This window comes from Bactrocera neohumeralis, chromosome 6, assembly GCF_024586455.1.
Source record: "Bactrocera neohumeralis isolate Rockhampton chromosome 6, APGP_CSIRO_Bneo_wtdbg2-racon-allhic-juicebox.fasta_v2, whole genome shotgun sequence".
NCBI lineage: Eukaryota > Metazoa > Arthropoda > Insecta > Diptera > Tephritidae > Bactrocera > Bactrocera neohumeralis.
In genome coordinates this window covers 50,326,368-50,341,163 of record NC_065923.1, presented here as the reverse complement: position 1 = coordinate 50,341,163, position 14,796 = coordinate 50,326,368, and the positions used below count along the sequence as shown (strand labels likewise).

Below are 14,796 nucleotides of genomic sequence, written 5' to 3'. Positions count from 1 at the left end.
GACTTGTGAGATAGTACAGATAGAAATGGAGGCATGGTACTATAAACAAGGTACAAGGACAAACATTTAAGGTAGCAGGAGTGCATTTAGAAAACGAATATGAATACCATGCTTCTCTCATGGTCAACTTTATGTAGCCTGTTCACATGTACTTAAGGCCCGGAATTTACACATACATATTTGCACCCGACGGGGTGACTTATAACATTGTCTACAAAAATATCCTAGATTAAAACTTTGTATTTTATTTTTTTAAATTGTTAGAATTCAGAATTATTTATTTTTGTTACGGTGCAATATATTTTAACATTTGTTGTTGCATTTCAATACGCATATTTTAAGGGTCACTGTCTGTAGTAATTATTAAAAATTGTTGATCTCAGCCAAGCAATAAAATTTAGTTATCATATTGACTAATTTCTACTATTATACCCTTACCCTTTATCTCTCATACTTACATATTTAATGGCTCCACTGCGGGCGAAGCCGCGGGTTAAAAGCTAGTTAAATAATAAGCTTGAACTTTTTTGTTTATTCCATAATATATTGTTCTGTGTCTGCGGTAATTGTATACTTATTTTATTGAAATTACGATAATATTTTAGTTAACTATCTTTCGGAAGTTCAGCATCCATCCATTTCCATCAAAGTTTGGTGATTTTTTCGAAACAACCGCTATTCTGCTTGTTTTCGGAAGGAAGCGATTCATGTACTGGTTTGCGCATATACTTTTCGCTACCTTCTCTTCTCCATCGGTTGAAATTTCAATGATATTTACATAATCCAAGTCACAGTTTACCTTTGAACCCATGTCAAACGCTGAAAGTTGAATAACAATAAAGAACCAATGGCAAAAGAACAGTTAGAAATGTGTGAAATATTATGAAAATGTTCCACAAATTAAAAAAAAAATATAATTTGTTTAAAATATTATAAGACATATTCGAGTTAAGATTTCTTTCTGGAACATGCATACGGCAACTATGCAAATGTTGTAAAATAGAAAGAGGTATAGAGACCAGAGTTCGTTGCGTTTTGAAATTCTTCGTGCTGATCCTTCAACTGCCTTATCTAAAGAAAACAAAATTTCATTTGAATCTAGACAAGACTATGTTATTGTTACTCAAAAACGTGCATATATTCATTACATGCATTATGGGCAACTTTGGGATTAACCTTTATTCGATACTACTAGCACTTAAACCATAATATGTCACAAAATTTACAAAGAATCCGATTTTCCATCAGAAAAATTGTATATAATACATGTGGTAAGAATTTGGGACTCAGAAACCTTTTACATTTTATAACTTCAACTAACATACAGGTATTTGGCATTGATAAGAATAATCTCTTGGTATCCTCTGATTGAAGGAGCTGTAAAGTTTAAAACATTCACTGTTGGGACTCTCGTATATGTTAATGAATCTTTCAAAGTCTTGTCGAACCTCAAACACCTTATTTTCAGTCTTTCAGACAAAGTTGAGTGATATCTTCTATTCTGTGGATCTTGGTCGTCAACGACTTGCTGAAAAAACTTGGGGATTGTGGCTGCCTATGCAGACGATGTCGCACCCATGGTCAAGGGAAAGTACTTAAGTAATGTGTACGAGTTGACGTAAAGGTATCTAAACGTTGTATCTAATTGGGCGGACGGAAGTGGTCTCTCCTTTAACCCAAATAAAACTGAGATGTTTTTATTTACTAAGAGATATAAGATCACGGAGGCACCACTGCTGAGGATGGGAAGCTTACGCCTGCAACCTGCAAATACGGTGAAGCATTGAGGGTTCATCCCTTGTAGGAAGCCTAATATCGAGGAGAGAGCAAGGATGGCATTGACTGCCAAGGAGCTATTGCCAAAAGGTGATATCTATCACAATAAGTGGTCCTCTGCCCTACGACACCAGGAAAAGGCACTAGAAAATGCCAAACTTGCAAGTAAGCCCGGAAACGTTCAACGAGCGGCGCTCATCAGCATATGTGTTGCTCTTAAGGAGTTGGCAAGGAAAGGCACCCTAGCCCCGCTATCAATAGTATGGGAACGTGTCGGTGCTCTCTTTTCCTCGTGTGTTCTATTACTAGGTAGCTAGGTTTCGCGGTAGTTGGCCAGCGTTGTGCTGTGGCAAAATCCTTTCGCACATGATTGATTAGAGATCCAGTAAACTCTGCGCCCTCAGTAACACTGGCATCTTGTAGCGGTTCTAACAGGCTATTACCGACATGCTTGCTGTAAGGTTGAGAATCTTATCGGATACCTGCCACAGAAACTGTTAGAAAGAACTCGAGGTGAAAACATCTCAACACTTTCTGCTTGATTGTACCGGGTTTGCGAGATCAGATCTTTTTATATACTATATGGTATATAATAATTTTCGTTATTCTAGCAGGCTTTATATGCCGAATATGTCAGTCAACTCTCTTCCTAAAATATATATGTTTCCAGATTACTTGAGTAATATCAAAAACTAGTGCAATCATTCCAGACCTTCCACTAACCCAATTTCTCTTTTCAGCTGAACTTTAATCGTTTATAAGCCACAATTCATGGATACGTTTTCTTAAAAATAATGCAGATTAACGCTGAATATGAACGAAACCGGTCTAGACCGTGTTAGAGGTTTCTTATATTTTAAGTTTTACATTGATTTTAAAACAAATTTTTCGGACATGAAGCAAAACATAGTTATGACTCTTCCTGTAAGTTAGTCTGGGGCCAATACTATAATTTAATAATAAGGAATCAATAATTCCCCAAGTGAGTTATACTTATCGATATATATAGACATACGTACTTCTAAAATATAGTTCCAAGCGACTTGGTTCAGGAACACTTATATCCCAACGGCACTCAGAAAAGTTTCGGTGCTCATAAGAAGGACTCGAAATATCACCGCTCATTGTATGTATCTCACCGCCGCAACCTACGCCCGAGGATTTTTTGCTGGCAAAGTAAAATATATTTAATTGATCAAAGTTCCTGGTATTTATTCTAATTGCACTTGAGTTTGTTTGAAGGTGCTCATCGTAATAGTAGGAGATACATCGAGTCCGTAAAGTTTTATTAACTGAGGTGTCAGTTACCTAAACAAAAAGTATTATTATATTAAAACAACCTTTTATCAATGTACCATAGAATATTTACCTGGAAATTTGGCTTGGAGCAATTGCTTTCTGCAGAATGTGTATTAAATATGAGCACATATAAGTTAATGCTGAAACTGTCTGGTAACACAATATTTTGGACGCAAGTTTGATTTCGTTCCCCACTTCCATTGAAATCGATATTTCCGCTGAGTTTTGTATACGTGCGATTGCAAGCTAAAAATATGACATAGTGAGTTGAGTAATTAAATTGGTTTTCAATAAAGTAATAGCTAAAATTAATTAAACTTTTTTGTTATCTGTCAGCATCTTAAATAGGAACAGTATATAATAACACCTAAACAATTTAGTAATGATGTATAGTTCAGTTTAGAGGATTAACTTCAAGACTCTGCTCCCTGGCGCCTGAAGTCAGTTTTGGTTGCTATCCTTATAGTCACAGACACTTAAAGCTATCCGTTTTTACTTCATCGTCCTTATCGCCATACTTTTGTATAAAACTGTAAAAATGATCTGCGTGACGAACTAAGTCGATTTAGCCACATCCAACTGTCCGTCCGTCTGTATATACCCGGACTAATCCATCAGTTTTGGTCATATCGACCTAACATTTTGCACACGTCCTTTTCTCCTCAAAAAGCTGGTCTTTTGTCAATCCGCTGGTATCGGACAATTTTAGCCTTTCACTCCTATACAGCTGATCGATCGAACTCAAATGTTTATAGGGAAATCTTTTTTATTTGGCAAACTATCTGCACGAAATTTGACATAGATTATTATCAAAGGTGTCACTTTAATCTCCGAACAAATTGTTCAGATCGAACAACTGTAGCAGAGCAAAGATTTGATGGTATAAAATATGGACCTATGACGGATATTGTTGCTTCGATACAGCCTAAGCTAAAGTTTTTGTTTGTTTTGGATCACAATGGACTCACTAAATCTGAGATGTAGTAAAGAAATTTTGTAATGATATTTGCTTATGGAATTATAAGTAATTTTTATCCCCTCTAGTTGTTGTTGTATCGACAGCAAACATTTCCCAAATAATTTTTAGTATGCTGGTGAGTTCACAGTCCTTGGAGGGATAAAATTCTGTTAGTTCCGATCACATAAACCAGACTTTTGCGGACACGGTTTTCAACCCTTCGACTTTGGATAATTTTCCGAAAGTAAAGTCATTTCTCAATTATTAAAATATCGCCGTAAATTTCCTTTTCTACTTAATACAGAAGCTTGATGTTTGAGGAAAATATTTGCTCAATGACCAACTGACCAACTGTTAGTTCCGTCCGCTTGGAAGAAAACCTGGCTTTATACTGCTTTCCTAGATTCTTCAAAGCTCTAACAAGTGGTTTATGTAAAAAAATTGCTTTTGAAAATTGCTGTAAATAAGAAATCTAAAAAGTAATCTTGGAGAACTTTTTGGCTTTCGGCAGCCATTATCTACTCACATTGTTGACTGGAAATTGATATTTTAAAGCCTTTATCCTCTACGGAGTCATCGCTATGAAAAGTGAGTTCGGTAAAATCACTTTCATTTCTAGTAGTAGCAGTTATATATTTGGTAAAGCCCGTGGCATTTCCGCAATAATTTTCCTCTTCCTGTAAGTAAGTCTACATGCATACGTATGTGTAATTGATTAATATCGTCTTATTAAAACATAATATGGATTTTAACTTGCCGTATATTGGGCTACACGAAGATAGTCAACGCATTTGCCCGTCTCAGCAGAAGGCGTCTGTAAGACCAGGTATTCAAAATGAATTTGAAAATCTGTTGCCGATTTTATGCGCCAAAGGCAGTGTGCATTAGCAGGATATGTGGACTCATTATTAGGCGGAAATTGTATAGTTAGCTCCTAAAAATGTAACATTTCACATATACATACATAAAATGTTAGTTATATTTTTATTAAACTAACCTTTTCACGCCGCAAGTCTAGTTCACTGGGTCCGCCACATACAGGCTTTTCCATTTCCAAAACAAGTTCGAGTGTATAATTTCCCGCCTTAATAAAACTAAATTGTAGTAATGCATGCTCATCGGAGGTCACCAGCGTTCTTTTGGTGCCATCTTTCGTGCAAAATTTCCCCATTGAAATGGAGGTATCCATTGTTTGCGCGGCTTCAATGATCTCTAAGTAATTGCACTGTTCACATCTCTTGTCCACACATTCAACTGGATTGATATATAGATTCCGCATTTGAATTTTGACGCGATAACTTTCTGGTGCGGTCACACGAATTTGACAGTGTAATTCCTCATATGACTCAATTGTATAATTTCGGATCATTATAAGAGGTTGTGAAATGGTGTCGTCGTTGGTCAATGCAATGCGCTCGTTACAGTTACGCACAAATATCACCTCAGCCATAAAACCTTTTTCTGCTAGGCTACTATCAGACACTGCTGTGATGACAGCCCGATTCGCATCGACTAAGACCAGAGGCGGGTCGCCACTTAAATTCCCACATAACTTAATTATTTCATTGTCAGCTCTTGGAGCCGGGCCTGCATTGATGGCGACAAAATCCAATTGGCATTTGTCGTGCGCTTCCATTTCAAAATATTTAAAACGTACTAATATGGAGTAATCGGTCGGTGCCCTTACATTCCAGACGCAATTCATATTGTGTGCGTATAAGTCCCCTTCTTCCTTTGGTGCTGCCAGTGGGCGAATTATTGTAAACGAAGAAATATTTCCGCCACATGTATTTAATTGATAAGATATCAAAAAGAAATCGTAGAATATATTGGAGGTTAAACGCAAATAATGATTTTCAGTTATCACAGTTGGTTCACAATATTCGCCGGCTTTAATTTCATTTCCATCTGTATCTTTTTTATAAGCCGTGAAAGATCCCAATGAACATGACCACGGCGGAGAGTGTGGTCGGCGAGCATAAGAGGGGAAACGTTCTCTGATTTGTAAGTTGATTGCATTTGTGGAGTTCGATAAAAATGTATAACTGCACTGAAATCGTGAGTAGGGCAAGCTTCGTAAATCGGGCGTATGCACTATTTGCACCTGGTCGGTAACATTGAAAGTAGCTAAACACGATGCTGAAACGCTAAAACTGAATCCATCTCCAGTAGTCGAATTATCAGTGCGGAATACAATAAGCATGCGATTCGATGTTGCATTAAATTTGCTAGGAACCTCTCGCCCACAAAATCTTTCTTTCGGCTGCCAAATTTCATCGTCATATGTGAATACTTCAAGATAATCTTTTGTACAGTTTTCAGATTTTTCTATAAAAAATCTACCAGTGAATTCCAAAAACATGTAGAGTCCAAACCCTGCTTCAAATTCCCAACTGCATTCGACATTGTTTCGATAACTTTTCGAATTTACTGAAATTGTTGGCGAATTACTTCTAACCATCGTTCTCATGCCGCAGGCAATTGATGCTTCAGTCTTTAACTGAATTGATGATGAGCTTGCCTTATAATCGCTTGAATGATACAATATATTTATTATATGCTTCTTTAAGTCAATACCAGCAGTGATTTCTGTTGAATTGTGGCATATTTTCGCTATTAGTGGTTGATCCGAAGACATAAGGGAATGAACGCTGATGTATTCCTTATTGCAATCGTTACTAAGGCTGACATTTCCAATAAGTTTATATGGACGACTTTCGGAAGCACCTGTGATCAGCCATGAACACTCAACAGGCTTGCCATCTCCATTGTATTCAAAGTCGTCTGGAGGAAACACTATATTGAAATCATCAGATATATCAAAACTTCCGCCACAGGAATGGCGGTAAAAGCTTGCTGAAAATCGTTTAATCTTAACTGCATCATTCTGTAAAATGGAAAGCATGCCACCTCTGGATGACAACGATACCATCGTATCACTGACATTCGCGATTACCGTTTTATATGGGATTAGCATTCTTTCGTCATTGAAACGAATGGCATAATTCCCATTATTGTTATTTCTGGTAATCTGAAGCTCCCTAATAATAAATGTTATGGTCTCAAATCCGTTTAGGGAAAATTTTGTGTTACAAAAGAAATTTGTGTTCGGTTCTAGGTTGGTAGTATCCACAATTCCAGCAAACTGTTCGTTAATGTCTTTTGGGCAAGGTGATTCTTCAGTCGAGCTGTAGCGTGCTTGAATTTTGCGTATTGGCGCCAGGTATCCGTTATTATCGATGCGGACATACATCAAGTTATCGGACGAGACTATTTTCTCGGACATATTCACGTTGTTTGCATCAATTTCGGTAATCTTTGAAAGTAATTCCAGATCATTGAAAAATGAGATTTTTGTTCTTACGAAAGGATAAGCTGGCGTTCTAGAAAAGTAGAAGAGAAAGCTATAGCTGACAACTTTACAGTTATGAAGTTGAAATGTTTACAAAACAATGAAACATAATGAAAGGGTAAGATCGGACGTAACCGAACATTTTAACTTAATCTATATACTTCGTTGCCTACTATGTTTACTACGTTTGTTCAATGTCCGAAATATTTACGTTAAAATCATTTTACTAATTTATACGGCCGAAAATTAACTGGAAAATCAGAAATATCTATTTGGTTATATGCTCGAGAACATGTTTTCCCTCAATTTTATAAAGATGAGTAGCAACTGGAAATATATATATACATATATATATATATGTATGTATATCACGGTGTTTTTCTTTTTTTGAACTATTAATTTTTTTCAGTCCCGTCACGAAATTTCCTTGGAAATACCATAAAAAAATTCCCTGAAAATTTTAGCCCTTAGTATTAACAGTAAGAATTGGACCAAGGCCTGTAAAAATTTTCCATAGAAAATACATTATAATCGTGGGTTTTTATCTTTAAATTCCTGCAGAGATCAGAGGTATTTTATGGCGTGGCTTTGACTTTAGACGCATATTTCTCAGAATTTTCACTCTACAAAAGTGCCCAGTGCTATAAAGTCGTAACTCACACCGGCGAGGTAGTACGGGGCTCTGATTTTCCCATGAAATTCGCATTTTTTTGTACATATCTCGTAAATGACAAAAGCTATAGAAAAAATTTTAATGACAAATTTGTAGGAAATTGTATTTGCTATAAAAAAGATCCGAGGTCAAAATCGCTATCATTAATACTTCTCGAGATATTCGGCTTTTTAAGATAGCGTTGGACTAATCAATGTGGTGTTTAAATTTGGTATGGTCATAAAGATTTGCAGCCAAGCCAAATTACACCAAAAAAAATTGTACGAAAATGTTAATGCGATTTACCTTTCTGTATTATTGGCCACACTTTGCATTTCGAATTCCTCAAATTGAAAGGATACTCGTTGCCCCTTCGGAACTCTAATCTTCCATCTGCAAGATGTATATAAACGCGATCGCTCCAGAGTTTTGTATGTTAAAACACCTGACTCGTTGTCAACGTCGCGGTAGCAACCACCATATAACCGCTGAAATTTTAATCTAAATCCCCTATGTAAATGACTGCCAGGGAATGTTATAAACCGCAACGTTATGACATTGTAATCGGTTTCTAAGATTGGCATGAGCGTAGCGTTTCCGTATAGAACAGCGATCGTTTCGGGATTCTCGCTCAACGTGACAATTTCTATGCGATCGGAACGGTTCAAATTGTTGGCATTGAATGGTAAATCAAGATCATTGAAATTTAAACGTATCCTTGATGGATGTGGCATTTTTATTGTATATTCACAAATGTCGGGTTTTGGATAAGCACCAGGTGCAGGGTAATCTTTCGACGAGATTTCTCCTTGAATATTTGTATAAATGCCTCCACAATTCGCTATAGAAACATTGAGTAGAAAGCCGTTTCGTGGTTCATTTATATCCGTTAAGTAATGCAAACGGAGAATGTTTCCTGTGGAGCGTATCGGTTGTGGTTTTGTACAAAAGCGCCCAAAACTGCGTGATAACTCAGTGGAGCCATCGAAAAACTCAACAAATTCCTTGTCACAATACCGAGTATTAAGGCTAAATCGGCTTATGAATTCTGCTTGCAATGTTTCGCCAATGGGACCGACTATAAGCCAATTGCATTCGGTATGTGGGTTCGGTACATTGGGATAGTTAGGTGAGCTTATATTGACTGAAGGCAGGTAATGAGATAGTTGTATTTCCATTTCACAACCTCCGACTTGTTGATAAGTTAGATTGAAGTCAAGATCCATCTCAAATATATTAGTCCAATTTAGGTTATATTTTATTGTTAATCGGTTAGTGGAAGACCCCAAATTTTTAACGTTTCGACCATCTTGATTGCATATGCGTCCTGGTGGTAATATAGGTGCGTTATCATCGAAACCGTCGTACACAACTGCGTACTGTCGGCATGCCTGCGTTTTCGATACTACACGGTTCCCAAAACTGAAGTTCAAGACGATCCGCTTTCCAACTTGCGCTTCAATGTGCCATGTGCAAAGCGCATTTGAACTCCAGGAGCGTAACTCCCTTCTGTTCAGTATTTGCCCTGTTAAAGCGGTCATGTTGGATCCGCAGGCAGTCCTTGCTATAGATGTGAAACCAGTATTACTAAAGCTATAATCTGAATGAAATACCACTTTTAAATATGGAGTTCCATGTACAACTTCAATTGGCTTGAGACTTGACTTGTTTCTGCTATCAAAAATGTTTAGTTCTTGATGCCAGCTTCTTAAATTTGAGGATGAAAAGACCCGTAAGTAATCTGATTGCGCGTACTGCTCTAGTTTAACGTCATATATGCTTAAAACAACATGCTCCGTAGGATCTTCTGGTTTTATTACCCATTCGCAGTTCAAATCGTTAGCATAATCTTTGGGATAGCCAGGTGAAGATATATTCAAGCGATTCATATAACTTAGAATATATGTCTGGTTGCATTCGTTTGTAGTTAGGTTGGATTGTGTGACAGTGTTGTTCACATTTTTCCAATCGATTTTAAATGCTTCCAACGCCTCATTATTACTTACTAAATATAAAACATTGCTGCTAGATGTGTATTGCCAGGGAGAAATTGGTATCGGTATCTCTAAGGCCGAGTCATCGAAACCATCATATAGCTAGTACAAAAGTATGTAAAATATAAATAAAATAAACGAATAAATGGATTTTAGTTGAATTTTCTATGTGTATTTGTTTTCTTACCCTCAAACCCCGATTATACTCTTTGAAGTCAATAGAAATAAATCTTCCTCTAGGCATTAAAATTCTCCAAGAGTATGGTTCCTGATTACGAATGGAACTTAGCGGAGGCGCCTCTATTGAACCCACGCTGCTGTTTAGTTCATTGTTGTGAGCTGAAAAAAAAAATACAAAATAAAAACAGAAGATGTTAGATTCATTAAAATAATGTTAATTGCTGCGAATTGAATAATACTTCCGTATGAAATTTTATAAATTTTTTTATATAGATAACTCGAGTTTTAGTCTACAACTATAGTTGGGTGGGTAGCAATGTAGCTCAATTGGGCTCAATTCGCGCTGGGTTCGCCATTTTTTTGAGGTTTTCGTAAGACGTTTATAATCTTGCTATAGGTATCATTTGGTGCCCTCAATTAAGATTGTGTACATCCAATATACTATTTTGCAGGCAGGTGTTCAAGGTGTCTGATGGATTCCAAGTGTTCTGTGTCGTGTATGTGATGGAGCTGGGTATTGACACAGAACCGAAAGACAATTTAGGTATTGCGTTTTAGCTTGCAGCTGCAGCGAATATTATTATAAGGCAGACCCGTTTTTAGTGCATGATTTCCAAAAATTCCGTGCACCGATAAAGGGGCTATAAGCTAATATACTTTCCATATTCCGGGACCTATTTAATAAGTCCTTAGTCGTATTCGTCTAAAGAGGCTCCGAGCTTTGCTAACTCGTCTGCTTTTCGTTGCCGAAAATTATCAATAGAACACCACGGGCTTTCTGCTTGGAAGATGCTTATAGAGTTTGGTAGACGGAAAATGAGATGTCAAGTTCATTACAGTCAAGGTCCCTACTCCGCAGTCCATTTTCAACCCGCCGGTATGGATAGATGTAATATCCTCTTCGCCTGCTAAACTTCTACTCCACTCTTATTTAGAGGTAAACCCGACAGTGGCTATTGAAATCTAACCTAGTCAGACATTTTTAGGTTTAGCTAGTTTAGGACGCCGTTATGTCCGCAATCCCTGCAGTTTCAGTCCCCTAATTCAAAAACAAGCTATATGTTTTACGCTTGGCACTCTCTAAAATTGGTTGTTAAACATCTCTATGATCTAAAAGGCTCTCTGAGTATGAGCTCTTAATTGTAACGGGAAGGTCCCCTACCTAACGGTTGCTATTTTTTTTATTATCAGGTAGAAAAATTTGTATTTCACTTCGAACTACTTGAAGAAATATTTTGTCTCATAGATTTCATGAAATTGAATGCTCTACTAAATAATCTCCAAGCGAAAAAAACGTTAGCTTTTTTGACCCACCCTAATTAAGATTTGTTGGAATGTGACCCAAAAATGCACTCACCATAATTCCACTGTAACTTAAAGCCCCTCGCCGTGTTTCCTTCTGAACTGCGAAATTTGATCCATGCTCTCTCAAATATTATGAGTTTCTCCGCCACGGTTTCATTAGAGCAATATAATTTGACAATATTGCCAAGCTCGTTTTTCTGTCGTATTTCCAAGAAGTCTTGGTTACAGTTTTCGGATTCTACAATATCCATTTCATTAATATCCAGCTCAAGGTAGTTCCCTGAGGACGCTTTAATTTCCCAAACGCATTCGACATTTGATGGATAGGACTGAGGATAGTACGGTGAAGTCAATATGCCTCGAATCGATGTAAGGGTGCCGCCACATGAACTTTGTACTATACTATATTTCGCGTTAAATTCAATTTTTGTGGCATAAATATACAAAGCACTTGTTGATAGTACGATATTGGACTGATGATTATCGCAAAATTCATTTAATTTGCTTTCATCATTTCCATCTATTAACTGCGTTAAAAGAAATAAGAAAAAAATTTATTAAGTTTTCACGCAATATGCTCAAAGCACCTACTTTCAAGCCGTTTGTACAATTGGTTTGCTTCGAACAATCACATTCTAAATGGAGGATATTGAGAAAAATCTTTGAGTTTTCGGATTCAATTTTCCATTCACAATTTTCATCCCAACGCGCCTTTATGTAACCAGAAGTATCATTCAAATAGCCTCCACATGCCTGGTAGAAGTAATTAGAGGAGGAGAATTTTTACTAAGCTCATTAAGCATAAATAATTTTGGATTATGCTTAAATTAATGACTTTGACTTACCCGCTTGAATTTGAAGGAAAATATGCCCCAACCATCTGCACTCGCTTTGTAAACCACTTTCAGACGATTACTTTGTATCCATCTGCTCTCGGGTAATATGCTTCCACAAGTTTTTTGTATAAGTTGATCTCTACTATCAAGTGGCTTCCAGACACTTAAAAATGTACCGCTACAACTGATATTAAATGTATCAAAAACAAGATTTATTCCATAACTGTTATCTACTACGATTTGCCATACACATTCTGTATTTATACCAGAGACATCCGAATTGGTCGGGTATTTGATTTGCCCGCTATTACCGCGGAAGGTTCCACCACATGAGGCATCTCGAGTGTTATATGTGGCGGAAATATACTTCCTCGACCTTGTATTACTTGTAAAAAAATGAATGTACAGGCGATTTGCCGGTGATGTTATTGTAACGGGAACTTGATCTATACGACACTCCTTTAAAAGGTTAGTGGTGGAATTCTTTTCATCTGAAACAATAATACCATCTTCAATGCAGTCACCTCGTTCAGTTTCAATATGTATTTCATGGAAGTTAAGGATAATTTTTCTTCCTGCTTGAACTTCAATATACCAGTCACAGTTCATATCGATGCTATACGGAGCATTAGGTGACTGTATGCTACCATAATTCGCCGACAATTTATCGCCACAACCGATCCGTTTGTACTCCAGCCTAAAACCTATCGCATGCTCAGAATAATCGGTAACAAATTTGACTTGGAACCGATTTCCTTCAGTTGTGATGGATCTATGAGGAGTCGAACACAAATGTTGCTTGGATAGTATGTCTTCGTTGCGCAAATCAATAACATCCACAAAGTCGAAATCGCAACTTTCATCTCGCATTTCAACGTTTAAATGCGAAAATATCAATTGAAATTTATTGTTTTGACCGCCGTGTACATCCCAAAAACAATTTAAGTTTGGCGGATAGTTGTCAGGAAAGTTCGGTGATTCGATTACGCCTTGTAAGTTATCCAGTTTAGCATTACAGTTAGTCTCGTAATCGATGAAGAACTGCAAGCCATTCTCAACATCACTCTTATCGAAGTTGTAAATTATTAAAGCCTGATTTGAAGTAGTTGTTAACTGAACAGCGCTACCAATGTTCGTACAGTTGAATTTTAATTGCGGACTGTTTACAGTTCGTCCGTCGTATACAGCTAGAAGATTTTGGCTGCATAAATCCGAGTCATCTTCGACAACTGTGACATGTGCTGTTATTGTTGATCCTCTAGCTACAGTTATTAGCCAGTCACAAGACACGGTTCCAGCATTTACATCCGAATTATGAGGAGAATGTATGGAGCCCGTGTACGAATTTAGTTTACCACCACAACCGGTTTCGGTTTGCTGCCATGTAATAAAGAAGCCCTTATCGGATATATATGAGTCGGAAACGAAATGAAGATAAAGGTAATTTGTAAAGGATGGTAAACGTGCGGGAATTGTACTTCCGCAGAATTTGCCAATCAAAGGGGATGTTGAGCTTTTACCATTTCTGCATAAAAAGAGAGCAAATTAGCATTAATATTAAACAATTAATCTGCAGTATTTATCAGTAAGTAAAGACTAAATACCTACTAGATAAAGGGTGATCCATTTCGAGGTTTGCCACATTTTTGAAGAAAAAGCATAGAAACTTTAATTTTGAAGAGAATTGTGTATTATAATTCGAAGGAAGATCCTTTGGCATTTATTTTTTGAAGATTATCTCTTATGGTCAACTTATGGTCAATGTAATTGGCTTACTGAGCGTACTATTCGCAAAACCATCAACCAGCTTGAGACCCAACATTCATTATTGGATAACATTCGACCGAATAGACTACGTTCAACACTTAGTAAAAAATATAGCAGCCGTAGCTGAGAGTGTACACAAAGACCGTGGAGAGTTGATTCGGCGCCGTTCGCGGCAACTCGGACTGACATATGGAATGCCTTGGCATTCCAAGAACTGAAACCGATTGACCTTCTCAAGAGATACAGCTTCGCTCTATGGGCTCTTGAAAAGTTCCAAGAAGATTCGACGTTTTCGAGCCAAATTTCCTACAGCGATGAGCAAAATTTCCGCATTTGGAACGAAGAGCAGCCTGAAAAGGTTTAAGAGCTACCATCTCATCCAGAAAAACAACGGTTTAGTGTGGTTTGTGAGCCGTTGGTCCACATTCCTTCAAAAATAATGCCAGTGAGTAAGTAACCGTCAATGTTATGTACCGGTCGATTGGGCACCAGGATTATACTGGTAGACTTTTTGCTGTAGGAGTATGTAAAGTCTAAAGTCAATGGGGATAAATTCGCTTCGCGTCAGGCCTTGGAGCAAAATATAACACGTGTTATTCGCCAGTTATCAGTCGAAATGCTCGAACGAAAAATCGAAAATTGGACTCAACGGATGAACCATCTGAGATATAGCCACG

At 37.3% G+C, this 14,796-nt stretch overlaps 1 protein-coding gene across 1 annotated transcript in view; it reads right to left on the bottom strand.

The window, feature by feature from the left end:
- Nucleotides 1-296: 296 nt before the first annotated feature.
- The window catches only part of LOC126763438 (cubilin homolog), a 29,942-nt gene continuing 15,442 nt past the window's right edge, over nt 297-14,796 (bottom strand). Inside the window, exons 12-22 of the mRNA XM_050480951.1 lie at nt 12,362-13,877; nt 12,108-12,269; nt 11,569-12,043; nt 10,219-10,370; nt 8,344-10,133; nt 5,031-7,416; nt 4,791-4,967; nt 4,560-4,722; nt 3,146-3,321; nt 2,796-3,084; nt 297-819 (exon numbers count right to left, since the gene is read on the bottom strand). Coding sequence (XP_050336908.1) covers nt 602-819; nt 2,796-3,084; nt 3,146-3,321; nt 4,560-4,722; nt 4,791-4,967; nt 5,031-7,416; nt 8,344-10,133; nt 10,219-10,370; nt 11,569-12,043; nt 12,108-12,269; nt 12,362-13,877 — 7,504 coding nt within the window. The 3' untranslated portion in view covers nt 297-601. The remainder of the gene's footprint in view (nt 820-2,795; nt 3,085-3,145; nt 3,322-4,559; nt 4,723-4,790; nt 4,968-5,030; nt 7,417-8,343; nt 10,134-10,218; nt 10,371-11,568; nt 12,044-12,107; nt 12,270-12,361; nt 13,878-14,796) is intronic.